Source organism: Leptonychotes weddellii, chromosome 9 (genome assembly GCF_054177405.1).
Source record: "Leptonychotes weddellii isolate Sample4059 chromosome 9, ASM5417740v2, whole genome shotgun sequence".
Taxonomy (NCBI): Eukaryota; Metazoa; Chordata; class Mammalia; order Carnivora; family Phocidae; genus Leptonychotes; species Leptonychotes weddellii.
In genome coordinates, this window is record NC_138377.1 from 125,424,944 (window position 1) to 125,444,375 (window position 19,432).

The 19,432-nt window shown below is 43.6% G+C and overlaps 1 protein-coding gene and 1 long non-coding RNA gene across 10 annotated transcripts in view; one reads left to right on the plus strand and one right to left on the minus strand.

The window, feature by feature from the left end:
* LOC145723614 (uncharacterized) overlaps positions 1-108 on the plus strand; it is a 1,147-nt gene extending 1,039 nt beyond the window's left edge. The window contains exon 3 of the long non-coding RNA XR_014148863.1: positions 19-108. This is a non-coding gene — a long non-coding RNA (uncharacterized LOC145723614). The remainder of the gene's footprint in view (positions 1-18) is intronic.
* The window catches only part of ZFAND6 (zinc finger AN1-type containing 6), a 69,087-nt gene that overhangs the window by 19,061 nt on the left and 30,594 nt on the right, over positions 1-19,432 (minus strand). For 2 of the 9 annotated variants that reach the window (XM_081831802.1, XM_081831800.1), the window contains exon 2: positions 17,296-17,362. The exons of 5 other annotated variants lie outside the window; for them this stretch is intronic. Coding sequence is in view for 1 of the 4 variants with exons in the window: in XM_081831793.1 (XP_081687919.1) it covers positions 15,211-15,301 (91 nt within the window). In the remaining 3 variants the exon portion in view is untranslated. Of the gene's footprint in view, positions 1-12,412; positions 12,574-15,210; positions 15,353-17,295; positions 17,363-19,432 lie in introns of those variants that run through there. 2 more of the 9 variants (XM_081831799.1, XM_081831793.1) reach the window with 2 other exon arrangements.

Consider the following 19,432-nt stretch of genomic DNA (forward strand, 5'->3'; position numbering starts at 1 on the left):
ACACTAGGAGGGAAGAAGGTAAGGACTCTGCGGGGACATCAGTCTGACACTAGGAGGGAAGAAGGTAGGACTCTGCGGGGCCATCAGTCTGGCACTAGGAGGGAAGAAGGTAAGGGAATGAGAACGCAGAACAACTCCTTAACTGACATACTGTGAGATTATAAAGCTACAAAGTCAAGGCAGTAAAGAATGAGATTATCAGACATAAACAGAAAAGTTCACTAGCATGGTATAATTTAAAAACAAATGTCTATGAATTGCAGAAAATTCAGAAAATGTGGTTTCTGACTCTATTTGTAATCAGAACAAGAGCCAATTCTGCTCTCTGCCCTGAGATGGTACTGAGCAGTTACTCAGAGCTGACCGTGGGCCAAGAGCCACGTCTCCGGTTTTTTTTTGTTTTTTTTTTTTAAAGATTTTATTTATTTATTTATTTTGAGAGAGAGAGAATGAGAGACAGAGAGCATGAGAGGGAGGAGGGGCAGAGGGAGAAGCAGACCCCCCGCCAAGCAGGGAGCCCGATGCGGGACTCGATCCCGGGACTCCAGGATCATGACCTGAGCCGAAGGCAGTCGCTTAACCAACTGAGCCACCCAGGCGCCCGCCACGTCTCCGGTTTTATTTCTCTCTGGAACCCTGTGCTGTCGGCGCTACTGATGTCCCTGCTTTAAAAATGAGAAACTGATATTCAAAGAGATTTAATAACTTGCCCAAGGTCACATATCTACGAAGCAGCTAGGTCAGTGTCTTTTCCTTTATCTCCTAAAAAAACAAAGAGAATGACTTTCAAAGTCCATCCTGCCCGCTACTAAACCTGTAACTTTGTGAGCATTCATGAATTCTTATTCTTTTCATTTAAAGATAATTTAAATTTTCACTCACTTATTCGACCTTAAGATATTATGCAGCTTTAATTAATTTAACCAAGCTCTTGAGAAAATTTGCTTTTCAAGTCTTTTTACCTAAGAAATTCTCGTTGGCATAAGAAACTCAAGATCAAATATTTTAAGACTGCAAAGAAAATTCATTACCAATTATTAAAATTCTGACAAAGGAACAGCAGTGAGTAGATGTAACACAGACTCCATTATTAACTGCAAATACACCTCAATTAAACTTCCTTTCCTCTGTTTTGTGCCCTAGAGTTTGAGTCACCAGGTTCCCATCAGTTTCATTTTGAAATGTCCCATGCACTTTTCTCTTCCATTCCAAATTCTGATGCTCATCACTTCACAGCTGGGTTAACAGTTTTCTCTTTGTTTTGCTGCCCCTCCTACCAACGCATTTCTTTAAATTCTCCTAAAATGCCTAGTTCCCATCATATTACTTCTGTTCCGTTACTGTAGGATTGCTCCAGAAAGGAGCACTAGACCTAGCCTGCATGTCCTATATAATCTATTCCAAGCAACCCAGTTTCCCTAGAAAGTGAGGTGCGTGGGGGTCAGGCTGGCTTCCGTTTGACCCCCAGCTCTGTCTGCCATGTTTCTCACCTGTCACAGCCTGGACACATTCCTAAACTTCTGCAAGCCTCAACTCCCCAGGAGGCTGCACACAGCCTGTATAACCAGATGAAGTCAGATAACGTATCCAGGAAGTCCGGAAGCAGACAGAGCCTGGCACCCAGCAGAATTCCACAAGTGCTCTTCCTCTGCGGCTCCTGAAGGCCCAGGGTCCTCCGCCCTCGTCTGTTGGAAACCAGCTCCAACTCCGCCACACTGCCCCTTTCTTGGTGAATGCCCTCTGCTTCTGCACTCTGCCTACAACCATCTTGTCCTCAGGATCCCTTCCAATCCTAACTTCTTCTGGGTCCACTTCTGCCCAACCTCGATCCCCCTCTGCTCTCTCCCTAAAGAAGCATTCATCCTTTTGCAGCACTTCAGCGGGCCATCACTCAAGTGCTTTCCAGCAGACACATCATTTCCCACTAAACTCTGAGTTTCTTCTTCAACACCCCCCCCCTTTTTTCAAGATTTTATTTATCTGAGAGAGCGAGCACAAGCAGGGTGAGAGGCAGAAGCAGAAGCAGACTCCCTGCAGCAGGGAGCCCGAGAGCGGGGCTCGATCCCAGAACCCCAAGATCATGACCCGAGCTGAAGCAGACGCTCAACTGACTGAGCCACTCGGGTGCCCCCAAACCCCCTTTATGCCTAATATGAATCCCACAAAATATTTTCTTGAGTAAAGACATTTCATTATTGTTAGAAGTATTCATGTCAGGCAAAAAATGGTGGTTTTCCATGGAAAAGGGGAGTAAACACTGATGCTAAGTGTTTCACACCCAGTCCTCCTCATTTATATATTAAAGCTGTCCCTCAGAAGGATCAACAGTCCGAGCCAGCTGTAAAACACACGGATATTTCTTCATTTCATTGCTTCTCTCCCTGGCACTCAGGAGGGAAGAAGGTAAGGGACTTCAGGTAAGAGAAACAGGTTGGAAATAGAATTTATAATGAGTTCTTCCATAGAAGTTGTGAACTGGCAAATGAGTGAAATCTGACCCACAGCCATGTTTGGTTTGCTAGCACATACTAATTTTTTTTTACAGTTAATTGTTAGTATTCAAGAATTAGGGGACGTGAGGCACCTGGTGGCTCAGTCAGTGGTAGCCTGTGACTCTTGATCTCAATTCAAGCCCCACACTGGGGGTGGAGTCTACTTCAAATCTAAAAAAAAAAAAAGTTAGGGGATGTCACATAAAAATTCCACACTTGTAGCTTCTCCTAAAAAACAGCAAGACCTGACAACAGTGGACTCGCTCCCTAAGTTAAAACCCAGCAGCTAGGGGCCCTATCAGAGCCTGTGCTCTCAGCCTGAGGCCACCTTCACTTTCAGCCGCCTGGTCAGCCTCACAAGCATCAGAGTTTTTCATTTCTAGGTTAACACCTCTGAGCTCTTCAATTTGGGGTCTTTACTAGTAAGTTCAGAAAAAAAAAAAACTAGATGTTGGGTTAAGTAAGGGTGCACACTAAACTCCGAACCAGTAACTACAGGCACAGTCATAAGACAAGGTTTCCCCCTACCCACTGCCTTTCTAATCGCTGGAATACCACTCGGCATTGGCTAATTATCTTTGTAATTACATCAAATGGAGAGCCCAGAAAAGGGCAACGCAGGATTTATGCCAGACTGTTTTTTTTGTTTTAATAATACTCAAAAGAGGAACGCCCATCCTGGCATCGGTGCTTGAGATCAGTATTTCTTGAGGCACACAGTAATTCCCCGTAGAGTTATGAGCACGTGGATCCACCAGCTATCACAGGGGCAACACACCCATGCCCTGGAGGTCAAGAACCTTTGCAGAGATGACCAAAAAAAAAAAATTGGGCAAGTTGATAAAGCAAACAGATCAGAAAGTATGACTTGATATAAACTACCTGGGACGAATGCTGCTCCCTCTGATAAAAGCAGACAGACTTTGGATTGGGGTTCCTCCTGCACGGAGGCTGCTTTGTGGTTGTGTCGCTTATAGAGGCCCCCCACGCCCTAGGTCAGCTTGGGCTGACAGAAAGGTGCCGTCCAGCTCACGTGAGGGTACCGTCGTTGGGGGCACTATATATTCGTTCTTTCCCAGCAAATAATTAACTCATTTCCAACAGACTAGGTTATATAGATGGCTTTCACTGGCTGCATTCTGCCCAACAATGTTTAAATCAAGGGCTGTCACACTTTCCTATAAATGACCAGACAGTAAATATTTTAGGCTTCACAGGCCATACTGTCACTGTCAACGACCATTCAACTCTGCTGTGTCCTGCAAAAGCAGCCAAGCAGCACCTAAACCAACGAGCATGGCTGTATTTCAAAAACACTGTGCTATGACCACAAAAATTTGAATTTCATAGAATTTTCACATCACAAAATGTTACTCTTCTGATTTTTTCCCCAACCACTTAAAAATATGAAAACCATTCTTAGCTCTTGGGCTGGACAAAAATAGGTGACAAGCCCAAAGTCTGTCAACTTCTCCATTAAACGAGCAGGTGACTTTAGGGTAAGTGTCACTACAGACGAGGCAGGGAGGCCAGGCAGACACGGGACTCCAGCAGAGGTACTCAACTGTGGGATTCTCTAATCCAAACTGAACGTAAACATTAAGTATTATCTGCTCTTGCTAAAGTCTCATCTCTTAATTAAGTATAGGTTTACCAGCCAGGAAGGGAAAGGACTAGAAAAGGCAGTCAGTCTCTCATCTACACCTATATCCTCAGGTGTGGTTTATACAGAGAAGCGCAGCGCCGATGTGAAAAGTGGCAGAAATGTTCTTGGTACAAACCCACCTCTGCTTAGCATGCCGTCTTCTACTTAACACGGCACCTGAATAATTACATCACCCAGTAGCTGCACCTGGAAGACACCTGTACTCCTGAAATGGGTCGTTCTGGTCTGCCTAGCACGTTCTTCCCTCAGCCCTTCAGATAACAGAACCTCTTCCGTGTGGCAAGAACATGTCATCTGTGTGGGGCAGGCCTCGCTGCCCCTCTCCGGGACCAGACCTGTCCCAGAGGTGGGCGCGTGGCTCACGCTGGGCCAGTCCTCCCTGGGTTTTACTGATGCTGCTGGGAAAGAGGCCGACAATGTACACCTAGGTGCAGCTGGGGCCCTCTTTGTCACAAGGGAGTCTCCACATGACAATTAAAATAGGGTAAGCAAAGTCAAAATGAGGAGGGAGGGAGAAGAGAGCCAGGATCGAACGGGGACTGAACTCCGGCGTCCACCTTGCTGAGCGCAACTCCACCTCTCAGACTTCCCAGTTGCGTGAGACAAATCCCGCTTTGGCTTTAGCTTGATTTGGGCTGTTGTCACTTGCAATTCAAAGTCCTTAGGGACGTTAGAATCCGGTACCCCTATGAAATTCCTCCAACTTAAGGGAGTAATCAGTGCATATCAAAATGTAGGTACTCCATTAGTCCAAGTGAGATGCCCTAGATAGTAAAAAAAAAAAAACCCACCTCAGCAATTCCCAGTGCTTATGGTTCTTTTCCCACATAGAGAAACATACGAGTAGGGGTGGGAGGTGGGGGGTGGGATAAGTGAGGGATGGGCAAGAAGGAGGGCACGTGATGGAATGAGCACTGGGTGTTACATAAGACTGATGAATCACTGACCTCTACCTCTGAAACTGGTAATACACTCTATGTTAAGTAATTGAATTTAAATGAAATTAAAAAAAAAAACCCATACAAGTCCCAGATGTAAAGCTTACACCTTCACAAACTGAACACCGTAACTGGCACCCCCGTAAGAACCAGACCACCATCAGTACCCTCCAAATGCTTCCCCACACCCCTTCCCAGGTATTACCCTTTCTTCCAGTCACTGTGCCGACTTTGAAAGTAGCTCTTCCTGCGCTCCAACTTTTATAGATGGAATTGTAGAGTGTATACACATTGTTTCTGAGCTTCAACGAGGCTAACGTGTCTAACTGTAGTCCATTCAAAATTCTTTTGCTATCTAGAATATTTGACTGTACGAATAAACTGCTATTCATTCTAGTGTTGAGAGGGACTGGGAACTTTCCAGTTTAGGCGTATGACAAATACTGCTGTTCTGAACGTGACTGCGTGTGCCTTTTGATATACCAGGAGTGCTGGGTCACAGGGCACACACATATCCCCCGCTTTTCGAAGGTTTGTGTCCTGTCACTCAGCTTTACGAAAGATTTACATTAGTACCTGTTTTCTTTGAGAAATCCAAAGATGATTTTTGCTTTTGTAAGAAAAGGCACAAAGCAGACACAGTGCAGAGTTTACTTTGCCGCAAGCTGTTGCAGGAGCATGCGCACCCCCCGCCCCGTCGCGAGAGTGGCCCCCCTGAGCCCCGTCCCCAACAACCATACTCAGCACCTCGGCATCCAGCCACCACGGCCTGGAACTGCATCCGTGAGCATCTGTGCTTCATCTTGGTTTATGCTGTGTACGCGTTAGCCATGTGTCCTGAGGTACCAGAAAAGCCTAAGCGACGTGATTTTTTGGGTCTGGGAACGCTCAAAGATTCTTCCATGTAAATTAACGGCAATGGCTTCTTCACTGCAGCCTATTCAGCTTCCAGAAGGTTTCGCAGGCATGCTCCACTTCTGGACAGCGGGGAAACCTGCACGTATGTTCATCTTTGGCAGGTACTAACCAGTTTCCCAAAGTGGTCGTACAAATCTACACTCTGCCGGCAATGAAAGAGCATTCCAGTTACTCCGCATCTCACCAGTATGGGGCCACAGTCTGCAGCACTGGGCTGAACGGCGGCCCCGGACACGTCTATGTCCTAACCCCTGCAACCTGTGGACATCACCTTCCAAGAGGGGGAGCTTCCCCTGGATTTCCTTGGTGGGCCTAAACTGCGAGAGTCAGAAGGAGTTCTGACACAGACACATGGAGAAGGGGGTGCAGAGAGACAGGCAGAGGCTGGCGTGATGAGGCCCCGAGCCAGGGAACGCCCGCAGCCACCAGAATCTGGAAACAAGGAAAGCGTTCTCTCCGGGAGCTTCTCTGCGGGGAGCACGGCACTGCCAACACCTGGGCTTGGACCCTGGGCCTCCAAAACTGTGAGAGAATAAACCTTCGCTGTTTCTAAGCCTCCAGTTCGAGGTAAGCCGTCACGGCAGACCTGAGAACCAACCATGTGTCTTTCTAAGTGCGCTCACGGGTGCACAGGGACGCCCCAGCGGTCTCGTGCTCCCCACCGTCACGAGGACTCAGGCAGCTGAGCACGTCTGCATGTGCTTACTGGCCAGTTGGGGGTCCTCCTGCGTCAAGTGCCTACTGAAGGTTTCAGGCATCCTGTTGGACTGACTGTTAACGATCCTGATAAAATGCTCCTGTATGTTTATGCTCAGTGGTTTAGTAAGTCTGTGCTTACTCCACGGTCACGAAGATGTCCTCTATCTTCTCAATTTCAGTACCTCACCTTTCACTACGAAGCCTGCAATCCCACCGGAGTCGGCGTTTTTGCAGGGCATGGGTAGAGATTCAGATTCATGTGCTTCTGTGTATGGCTACCTAATGAGTCTAAAACCATTCATTGAAGAGACCGCCCTTTCCCGCTGCACCGCAGCCTCACCTCTGTCCACACACTGGGCACCACGTATGTACTGAGCGTCTCCCACACAATCACCCCTCGTCCCCTCGACTCTTTGTCTATGCTGTTCTGAACTACTATAGATTTTGGATATCTGGTATTAGCTCAGGTTCAAATATCTAGCATCCGTTTTATTCTTCCTCAAGATTGTGCTGCTTATTCTTGGCTCTTTGCATTTCCATACAAATTTTAGATTTGGTTCGTCAAGTTCTATTAAAAACAAAACAAAAGACCTGATAGGATCGTGTTCAATCTCCAGATGTACAAACTACAGCATATGCATCCATTTATTTAGGTCTCCTTTCCAATGCATTCCAGTGTGCCAAGGTGTTCACGAAGAGGTCTCACGTATTTTGTTAGACATTCCTAGGTATCTGATTTGTTAAAATCGACTCTAAGTGGTATCTTCTAAAAAAAATCTCGTTTTCTACTTGTTTGCCGGCAGCCTTCAGGGTGGCCCCAGTGACCCCCAGGCCTCCTGCTGTTCAGGCCTCTGTAGCCCGTTCCCTACGGTGTCAGTGCTGATCTGGACAGTCAACAGAACGCTACACCACCTCTGACCCAGTCACAGAGGACACTGAGGCCACTACCTTGCTCTCTCCCGCTCTGATCACCCACTGGGGAGGCCGGCTACCATGTCGAGTAACTGAGGCCTCTGGCCCAGAGCTGTGTGAGTGAACTTGGGAGCCGATCCTTCAGCCCTGCTCCGTCTTCAGAGGAGGACTGCAACCGCACTGGAGACCCAGAGCCAGAACCACACAGCTCTGCCATCTCCTTATTCCTGACAGAAACTGTGTGAGATCACCCGCTGGCTGTTTTCAGTCTAAGTTTTGAGGTAATGTGTCATGTGGCGATTGATAACTAATAGCGTGACTTGTACATAAGTCCCCTGGCTTCTGTTCTTGTCCTCTCCAGGCTATTTTCAACATGGCAGCCTGTGATCATGTTAAGATCTAGAGCACATCTTACTTGCTCAAAATCCTCCAGTAGCTTTCCAATTACCAAGAGTAAACACCAAACTCCTCACCACCATCCGCTCCCCCACTCCCTGACCATATACATCGCCAGCTACACCAGATCTACTCCTGTCTCAAGGACTTCGTACTTCTAACGTCCACCCCCCAGACATCCTTATGAGCAGGCTCCCTCACCTCCCTCAGGTTTTTGTTCAACTGTCACCCTTTCGGGGAGGGCTTCCCATTATCACTCTATTTAAAATCGCCCCGGCGTCCTTTATTAGCTCCTTTCCAGTTTTATTTTTCTTCAACGCCCTTAACTTCAATCTTAGTTTACTATTAAATTACACTCATTTCGCCTGTCTTCCCCCTACTAAAATGACATCTCAGTAATGGCAGGGATTTTGTCCACTTTGTTCACTGCTGCTTAAAGTAATGTTTGGCACGTGGTGGGCATGCAGTATTTGTGGAATGCATGCACGAATGAAGCGGCCTGCCACCTTGCCAGGACACAACCCAGAGTGCTCAGATATTTACCCCAAGGCAAGGAACTGGAATAAACTCTTCCTAAAAAAACGGAATTTGCTGTTTAAGAGACCTAGGTCTGCCAGCAGGGGACACCACATATGGTTATGCAGTGTGTGTACTGAACAAAGATGGCTGGCCTCATGCTCCAAGCCTGTGGATGTCTTTTCCAACTCAGTCTGCTCAGAGAGGGCTTCACTTAGCGATCTGCATACCAAATGTAGTAATTTTGTAACTAAACTTAAGCTGCCCTCAATTTTATGTTCTCAAACTGACCTAGGTCCCACATCACATACCTTAAAGAATCAAGACACAGTTATTATCTGCACAAAACAACCCAATCTCATTTTGCAAAAGGCGGGGGAGGTGACCCACTCATATTTTCCCACCAGGCTCCACATTCATGGGCTTTAATTAGCTTTTCTTCTCCAAAAGACTAATACAAAGTACGATCTTTATATATGCAAGATCCATGTGCAAAACCACTTTTTAACATCCTCTCCTCTTTGACCCTGAAGCTTATAATTCAATCATGCAGACTGCACCTCATCCTCTACCCCAACCCCTTCTCAGGACACTCTTCCCCTAAGACAAATCTCTAATATAGCTTCCAATATTTGTAAATGAATCTCTCTCCCAGATTTCTTCTGTTTAATATGGCCAACCTCCACATTTAAATCTCTTCTGTTCTCCTGAAACTCTGTACAACTCTTTTTATAGGAAGAGCTGGCTTTACTATTTCATTTTATTAAACATTATTTATACAGTGCTTTCTGTACCAAACACTGCTGTGAGTACTTTATACAGATCCACTCCTTTGTCCTCAGAACTACCCTATGAGGTAGGTACTGTCCCCATCCTCCTTCCACAGATGAGAGAACCGAGGCCTGGAGAGGTCAGGTCCACGGCTCCAGGTCGCACAGCTGGTTAAGGGACAGAGCTGAGCCATCCCAGGCTCTTTATCAGTGGTTCCCAATGCTTATCTTCGGACCCCCAGGGACCCTGGAGGTCCTTTAGAGTTCCAGGAGATCAGAGGGGAACTTGCTGTTTGTCTTGCTACTGTGCCGACAGGCCGTGTAAGAGCAACGGGGGCCGAACAGCCGAAGCCTCTGTAGGACAGCACATGTCACACTGTCCTGCTCATCACCATGGTCTTCATCCATATACTCTCACAATAAGAAAAGGCCACTTTCACTTACGAGTATTCTTGATGAAGCAATAAATCTATTAATGTTATTCAATCTTACTACGGATTACATTTCCTCATATTCTTTCTCGCTGACACACTGGCACCCCAGAGCAAAGTCTTCCTCTGCCCGCCTCCCTGACACGCGCCCCGTTCAAGTCTGCCCCGGGACACAACCTGGGCACACAGCCCACTACTCCGCGTCTCATCTCAAGGAAAGGCTTAGTAAGGAAACACATCTACACTGATTCCAGGAAAAAAATGGACAGCAACTTAGAGGAATCAACACTATTCTTTCATATGAATTGAAATACGAACGATGAGTGAATAATATGGTCTGTAAGGACTGAGAGTAATGTAGAAAAGAAAAAACCTATTAAATACACAAACCAATTACTTAGTTTGTTCAGGCTTGTATCCCCCGCGGTGCAGATTAGGGGTTGCTAAACTTTTTTTCTAAAGGGCCCAAGAGTAAATAATTTAGGCTTTGTGTACCCTACGATAGTCTGTCGTGGCTACCTGACTCCACATTTGTAGTGAGAAAGAAGCTGCCAACATTATAAAAATGGATGGGCATAGGTGTGTTCTAAGAACTATTTATAAAAAGAGGTGGCCAAAAGGGTTTGTTTGTTCGTGGGCCACAGTGTGCCAATCTCAGTTCTAGATGAGATGCCAGGCACATAGGAAATTCTCAGATAGATGCTGGATGAACAAATGAATGATTTCCAAAATGTCTTAGGTGGACTATTATCAGGAGAGATATAGCAGAGTTATACAACAGTGAGTCCGTTTTACTTTCTTTTGCCACAGCTCTTCGGACAAGGCTGTCCTGCTTGATACACTTACTGTGGTGCATACTGATCTACCAGGAACTTATGTTAAGACAGCAGTTATGATCCAGTTCTGCTCTCAAGGATCAAAAGATATATAAGGACAGGAATATCGGTATGTGATTTTCACGTATCTGCATGGACGTCACATCTAACTCCAAAATTACAATGAGCCCTATCAGCCGCAAAAAACCAAAACGCTAATAAGCAGCACCAAAAAGATCGTTTTAGTAATCTCCTTTCATAGGGGCTTTAAAAAAAAATAGATGCTCAAAATAACTGCAAGATATTCCAGAAGTTGATTTTTCCTTTTCAGTTAAAACGCAATACCTTGGGGAGAGGGATAACAAATTTATCGTGAGCAGAGGCGTAACTATGAATCACTGCAAAACAACTGGACCGACACAGGACAACCTGATATGTAGTGTGGCACGGTGGAAAGAACAAAGAACTGACTTAATCCTAAAGCTGGTTCTGATTCTGCCACCCTCAATTCAGATAAATGGTCAGTCTCTGGTTCCTCATGTTAAAATTTAGTGATAACCTGTCTTTTTGAACTTACAGGACTTGGGGAGATCAAATGAGACCATGATCGGGAAACATTTTATGACCCGTAAAGAGTAACAGAAATCTCCGATTCAGTGGCTTTGTACAGTCAACCCCCTGCTGTCCACACCTCGAGGGAGAGGTGCGGTGTCGGGTGCTTGGTGGGCATCGAGCCAGGACTCCTCACCTGCCCACAGCTAACGGCGGGCCGGCCCACGAGAGTGCCCTCACCACCGACGGGGACTGCCTGCTGGCAGATCTCTGAACAGCCCCGTTGATGCCACACGACCAAGAGGCCATGAGGCCACATGACCTTCTGGACCAAGAGTGAGAGGGAATGGTTTGTAAAAGCTCCTCTCAGAAGTTCATGAAAGGACACACTGGTTATTGTGGACAACTGCCAATGAAGAACTCACTAAGGGCTTATCCTTAGTAGCTCCAAGTGTGGGGGAAGGGTAACAGCAAGGATGCGGTCTCACCAGGGCAGCGAGTCCCACGTGCCCGGGACAGAGGAAGGTGGGAGCAGCTCTGCATGCAAACCTGCAGGCCATGGGGAAGCCTGTCTCAAACTGCATTTAGGGAGCAAGAGTTTATTTCTTTGGAAGTATATGCTCACTCTGGTTAAAGAGAGCTATTTAAAAATTATGAAATTTAATTGTAATTTAAATTATGGTTATTCCCAAGAGCAATTTCCTATATTAATATGTAACATCATATTCCCAAAATACATTTTTATGGTTGTTTGGTAAAAATATTAATATAAAAAGGCTGAAATCAACTATAAAATAAACTGCAATCTTAAGAATTATAACCTTTTGCTTCACTGTAAGACTAGTAATGCAAATTCCAATGCTTAAAATAATTCTGAAAAAAAGATGCACGGTCACTAATGATACTTAGCTATGGTTTTTCTCAAAAATATTTTATAAATAGGGCGCCTGGGTGGCTCAGTCGTTAAGCGTCTGCCTTCGGCTCAGGTCATGTTCCCAGGGTCCCAGGATGGAGCCCCGCATCGGGCTCCCTGCTCAGCGGGAAGCCTGCTTCTCCCTCTCCCACTCCCCCTGCTTGCGTTCCCTCTCTCGCTGTGTCTCTCTCTGTCAAATGAATAAAATCTTTAAAAATATATATATATATTTTATAAATAAAAATCTACCACCCACTCCACCCTCAGTATCCTACCCACCAGAAAAAAAAACAGATCCTAAGAAATGTGTCATCATGCTGATTTAAGTGTATCTTCAAGCACTTTAAATGTAACTATCCCCAATGACCTAGGGCTACACGTTAAGTCTACTCACACAGTTGAGGTTGATGGGCAAACAGCTGTCCTGTATCTTGAGACACACATTAGCTTCCTGCCTTCCCTAGCCTCATAAGCAGCTACTTAAAGTTTGAGTTTTATGCAAGAAAACATTGTAAAGCCTTCAGTGTTTTACTGCAGCAGACTTCAGATTCCTTCCTGTAACACATTTAACATGAAACAGAGTTGAGACAGTTAAAATTGACTGTGTACATTTTAATTGTCTAAAATTTTAAGGAGTGTTTTCATTATTATAGCTACATAAAAAGGGTTGTTGAGGAAAATGAAGAAATAAAAACATTTCACTTGGTATTTGACACCCATGTATAATATAGCAATATGTAACTTTACCATATAGATTTTTCTTCACCTGGCCCCAGGCTAGGTGAGCAAGAATTACTTTTTATATAAACAAAATAAGCAAAACTAGGTCTTTTTCTGGTTCTCTAAAGTTTAATTTATTTCGCATAAACAGCCAGAACTAAAGAACAACTGTTACAGACAGACAGTCAACGGGGATGACTTCAATGTCCCCAAGAATATCCCTTGGGACCCTCCTGGGTAGGGAGAATGAGATCCTCGGTACTGTTTCGATAGGAATAAGAGCCAGGTTTCTGACATTTACTACGAAAGATTACAGCACATTTACCCACAGATTCAAATTTCTATAGTAGCATTAATTTACCAAGCGTTAGAAGGCTTGTCTGGAAAACAGAACTGCATCCAATCAAAATGTCCTAGAATACGCGGGTAACTACTTCCCCTACATGTATCACATGGGCCTCAAATTTCTACCAAAAAATTTAGGAAATGCTTTAGCACTTCACAGAGTAAACTTACTATTTATACTAGCAACATGGTTTAGAAATACCTGAGAAGTAACATCCCAATACTCAAATTTCACTAATTTTTAAAGTATTACTTAACAGTGAAATAAGCTACTGCACGTTTGCTTTGCTATAAAAGACAAATGTTTATTTATATTCTCCTTATACTGTGCATATAAATGATTTAAGAAATAATTCAAGCCTCATAAAAGCTGTAACTTGATGGAGTAACTGTCACACGGGTTGAAGTATTTGTCCAAGAGTCTCCCTGTGCTGCAGAACTTAAACGTTCTGAGTGAGCCTACCGTCAAACACAACAGCTAACAAGTGAATGGTACCAATCTTGGGTTGTAAAACAAGTCTGCTTTCTGTACGGTAACAGTAATAAACATCTGATGAGTGAGGACGGTTTAACAGGCCCCAACCTGACAATTTTACATGCACATTTAATCCTCATTCCACCCTAAAAAGTGGGTGCAGTGATGACCAACTCTTTATAGATTATGTAATTGGAGAGTCTGGAGATGCTAGAAACTTGTTTAAGATCACAGAGCTAATAAGAGGCAGAGACAGGCCTTGAATCCAGATTTACTCTTCTCCAAAGCCCAGTGCTTTGGGCACCAAGCTAGATTACAGGCAACAGCAGTCCAGGGTCCTGATGAACCACACCCGGAACGGGAATGCAGACATGGCTCCCCTGGGAAGGGTGGCATCATGCAACCAACAGGATGGCTAAATGCAGAAAAGCCATCTCTCACAAGAAACAACTGTGAGTAACCTAGAGAAGAGACAAAAAGGAATGCATTTTGAAGGGTTCTTAAAGAGGAAAAAAGAGCAGGCTTATCTCATGTGCAAAAGTACAGAATTTGAAACTGTGTGCCAAGTCTCAGAAGACAAGTTCCAGCTCAACACAAGACACTTTCTGATGCTAAGCAATCCAACAGCTGGAAGAGACTCCCTCCTAGATTACTGAGTCTGTGCAATTCAATACTTGAACCTCAACTACCACAGTAATAACTGATTCAACCAAAATGACCAAAGCATGACGTAAATCTTGGTGGATGCAGGTTTGACAGGGAATTGTGTATATCGAGTCTCAAAGTTACTTCCCCACCCACTGCTTATTACGAAAGGAAAAATCCTTTAATCCTTTAAGCGGAAGAACCTGGCAGATACCACATCAACCAAAAGATCAAAAGTGAGTATCCCCGACAACAGGACAGATGGACATGCTGCCTCCTGACGCGATGCACGGAGAAGCACATGTCGCTAGTGGCCCATCCCTGCCAACGCTACGGTTCCTAAATTTAACCACAAGGACACATCAGACAAATCCAGACTGAGGGGATTCTGTAAATAAATGGTCACTCTCCAAACAATGTCAATGTCCTAAAAGACACGGAAAGGCAAAAGAAGTGCTCCTGACTCAGGGAAATAAAGAAGCATGATAACTAAACGCAGTAAGTGATTCTGGGCTGGATCCTGGACTGGAGAAAAATTAATGAAGGAAGGACATGTCGGGAAAAATAGAGAAATCCGAAAGTGGACTGTATTAGAGAATTCTATTAGATCAGTGTTAAATTTCCTTTATTTGATAACTGAACTATCTTGGAAAATACAAGAATGGCCTTGTCAGAATACGTAAATATTAACATGGTAAAGGGACAGGATGCACACAACTTACGGTCACACAGTTCAGAAAAAAATAATACGATAGAGAATAAGAGTGAATGTGGCCAAGGGTTAACAGTGGGCGAATATTGCCAAGGGGTATATGGGAATTATTTGTATTATCAATGTAACTTTCTATAAATGTGAAATGATTTCAAAATAAAACCTGAGAAAAATAAATATTTGAAGCTGATGCTTCTAAGGATTCTGAATACCTAACAAGTGGATCATTTTCCCAATCTGATCTCCATATACCCAAAGTCCAATCCAACAGCAATCCAAAGTCATCTTCGATTACCTATGTGGTGTTCGGGTTTAAAACAGCCAATGTTGAGTGCCATTCCACACTGATGACAAGGTGTGACTCCGTGGATCTGAGTCAGGTGCATGTCTGCCTCCTCCCAACCTTGTTACCCTCCTGCAGCCTTCCCCAAACCACACTGCAGTTAGAGAAACAGACCTCTCCCATCAAGCAGCTGCTATTCTTCAACTGGGAATACAGCAAAAGGGGCGCCTCCTTGCTAAAAACTCCAAGTTAATTTCTGCTTATGCCAGGCAGTAAAGCAGAACCAAAGCAGATGAGTGATCAACAACATGCAAGGGAAACAGTAAAGCAAACGTCCCTCCCCAAACAAATAAAACTCGATAAAGCCAATAAAAAGCTGACAAAGCACACATTCACTACAGAGCACCTGGAAAAGACAAGCTAACAGAATGTTCATCACTGAGAAGCTAGCCCCCAAATGGGTAATACACAAACATGTTAGTGACATGAAGCCATAAAATAAAGAGGGAGGAAAAAAGGGAGAAAACAGCAAGAGGGAACAGGAAGCAAGCGCGAGAAAGGCCCCACATGAGCACACTGCTAACACCCAGCTCGCCTTCCTCCCCAGTGTCTTCGCATATTTTCCCTCCACACTTTCACTTCCATTTAGTCTTCTACTGTCCTCCAGCGCACCTACTGTAGGGTCTCTGTGAGACTAACAGCTGTAGGAGCACAGCTCTGACTACAGTGTAACGATTTGCATCTTATAACCATACTCCTTTTCTTCTTCCCTTGCTGTCAAGAGGCACAGAACAATAGTCTCTCTATTAGGAACAATCTTACAAACAATTCACTTTGGAAAGGAGGAGAATGATAGCACATATCAATAGCTCATAGTCTAACAAAGAAGGCAGGAATTGGAGGAGTAGATAACCAGCAAATTTAGAAAGTCAAGGCTGAACAAAGATGACCTGGGAAGAAGGGATGAATTTTAGTCTCTTATACTCAGTATACTCTCCATTAGGTACGAGCACGCTGTGGCACAGTATTTACTGTACTTTAGCTTATTCCAGATCAGCTCTGTTACAGAGCGGTGGCCCTCTTCTGGGCAAGCTCTCTATCAGATTAATCTCTGTAACCCAACAGCAAACACTACCTTGTTTTTTTTTTTAAAGATTTTATTTATTTGAGAGAGAGAATGAGAGAGAGAGAGCAGGAGAGGGGGGAGGGTCAGAGGGAGAAGCAGACTCCCTGCCGAGCAGGGAGCCCGATGCGGGACTCGATTCAGGGACTCCAGGATCATGACCTGAGCCGAAGGCAGTCGCTTAACCAACTGAGCCACCCAGGCGCCCAAACACTACCTTGTTTAAAGAAGGCACTTTAATAGGCCCTTACAGAATGCCTAACTGCAAAACAGGCAAAGGTACTTTATCCCGACCCTATCCCTGTGTTCAATCCCATTTTCTCAGGCAGCACATTTTCAAATCCTCTGTCCACCGGATCTGTACACTAGCTTTCTCAATCTTCCTCCAATCTCAATTCAAACTCCAGTTTCTGAATGCTGCAGGTTGATGCCCTTTTAATAAAAGAATCAGAATAATCAACCTTGTGAAAGTTGACTAACTCAAACCTAAAATTTAAATCAATTTTGAACCCCAAATCCCTAATTTAAGAAATACGGGATATGAGGGGCAGCCGGGTGGCACAGTCAATTGAGCATCTGACTCCTGCTTTTGGCTTGGGTCATGATCTTGGGGTCATGAATGCTCAGGACAAAGTCTGCTTGAGATTCTCCTTCTCCACCCACCCCCCCGCCAAATAAATAAATCCTAAAAAAAAAAAAGAAATATGGAATGTGTATATGGACATTTGTATGTATACGCACATATGTGGGGGGGCAGGAAGCAAGTTTTCAGGCATTCCTTGCTTCTAAATCAACTCTTACCTACACTGCCAAGGAGATTATAACATATATTTGTTAGCACATATAGACGCTTCATTGGTCATTAAGTCAGACCAGCAGAGTCTGCAGCTGAATTTCCAGCAAACCCCTAACACATATATATATATATATACATATATACATACATATATATATATAAAATCATAAGCCTTTACCTGTAGCTTCTTATGTAGACCCTTCTCAGACCATACTATGTAGGTCCCAACTCAGAGAGAGGAGGCGCTGTAGAAAGAAATAAAAAAAGGCTCCAAAAAATAAAACTTAGTATGAGGTAGAAATACTAAGGGGTAGGGGACAGGAAGTACTGCAAAATACCCATGGTTCAACAAGCCCATTTAAAATTTAGCTTATTCTTACAAGTGAGTTTTAAATAATTTAAGAAGAGGTTTTATAGTTAAGATTAAAGGTAGTAGCTTTTTTCGGGGAAAGGAAGAAGATGAGGAATATAAACAAAGTATAAAGAATAAGAGAATAATAGCTGACAATTCAGCTTTTTCCCTAAGACAAATTTTATCCTTTTGCTCTAATACAGGTTTTTCTGTCTTCCCTCCCAAAACTAAGAGACAGAGACTGACATTTTAACTAGAGCAAAGTTCCGACTGCTAGGTTTCTACACACATGTGCACACAAAGGCCTGTACTCAAATGTTCACAGCAGCCTTATTTATGACAGCCAAGCACTGGATACAGTCTAGATATCCATCCAATGGTGAACGGACTGGACAAGTTGTGACACATTCACACAATGGAATACTATTTAGCAATAAAAAGAAGTGAAGTATTGATGAACTCACCACACGGGTGAGTCTCTAGACTACTATGCTAAGTTCAAGAAAGACACAAAGGACCACATAATGTGTGATTCTAATCACAGGAAATGCTAGCAATAGCCACCAGACAGAATGGAGGTCCAGGGACCAGGGGTGGGAGAGGTTAACTCCAAGGAGACACAAGGAGACTCTCTGGGGTAAGAGAAATGCTCCACATCATGATCGTTATGGTGGTGGTTTAAATACATTCATTTGTCATAACTAAAACTGCACACTTAAAATTAGTAGATTTTACTGTATGCAAATGTACATCAATAAAGCTGATTTCTTTAAAAATAATGAAATAGGACAAAAGAAACAGCCATTCTCATTTAAGATGTTATAGCTATGTGAGGCATAAGATAAATATTACAAGTTCCAAGAGGAGCCACATCTTCCTGAAAGTATCTGTGTACTAAGTAATTATTTTATTTTTTATATATTAAAATAACTTTCTAAATAATTTCATTTAGATATAAGCAGAGAAACAAAATTTCCCTTTCTTACCTTCTCTCTCTATCCACTTCTTTTATTCTCTCAGTACCTTGAAAATGATTTGGTACCTTGAGTAAGATCAACTTGGACTGCTTTTCATTCATTTTTTATTTTTATTTTAAAGTAAGCTCTACATAGGGTGCCTGGCTGGCTCAGTCAGCTGAGCATCTGATTCTTGATCTCAGCTCAGGTCATGAGTTCACGCCCCGTGTTGGGCTCTAACATTGGGGGTGGAGCCTACTTAAAAAAAATTTAAAAAAAAAAGAAAAGAAAAGAAAAATAAAGTAAGCTCTAAGCCCAATATGGGGGGTGGGGTGGTGTGAACTCAGGACCCTGAGTTTGAGAGTCACACGCTCCACTGACAGAGCCAGCCAGCACCCCTAGGATTGCTTTATAAATAACACACGTTATTATTTTACAACAAGCATAAAGCATGAATAGGAGCTTGAACAAGTTCACCATCAATTTTTAAAGTTGGGGGGAGGAAGCTTATAATTCTAACAAATTCTACTAAATATTATTTCCTGGTCCTAGATTTTCAAGTATAACTGACAAGAATTTATTGCATTTCAACAAAAGATACCTCCCAAATAAAGGCAACATAGCTCATTCCTTTCATCAGGAATTGTTTCTGAATGTTTACTGATTCTTCAGAAAATACAAGAAAGCAGTTTTCTCATACTGCCTTGCTCAATCATTAAAGTTATGTTACAAAATAATTCATGTTCCTGAAGTTTTCAATTTCTCAAATCAAAGCTTCCATTAAAAAAAAAAAAGATCTTTTGAAAAGATCAGTAACCAGTTTTCAAATATAAAACCTAAAGATAAACTTATAGTAAACTGGGTAATTTGAGCCAAGAGACTTCTTTTTTTTTTAAGATTTTTATTTATTTGCGAGAGAGAGAATGAGAGACAGAGAGCATGAGAGGGAGGAGGGTCAGAGGGAGAAGCAGACTCCCTGCTGAGCAGGGAGCCCGATGCGGGACTCG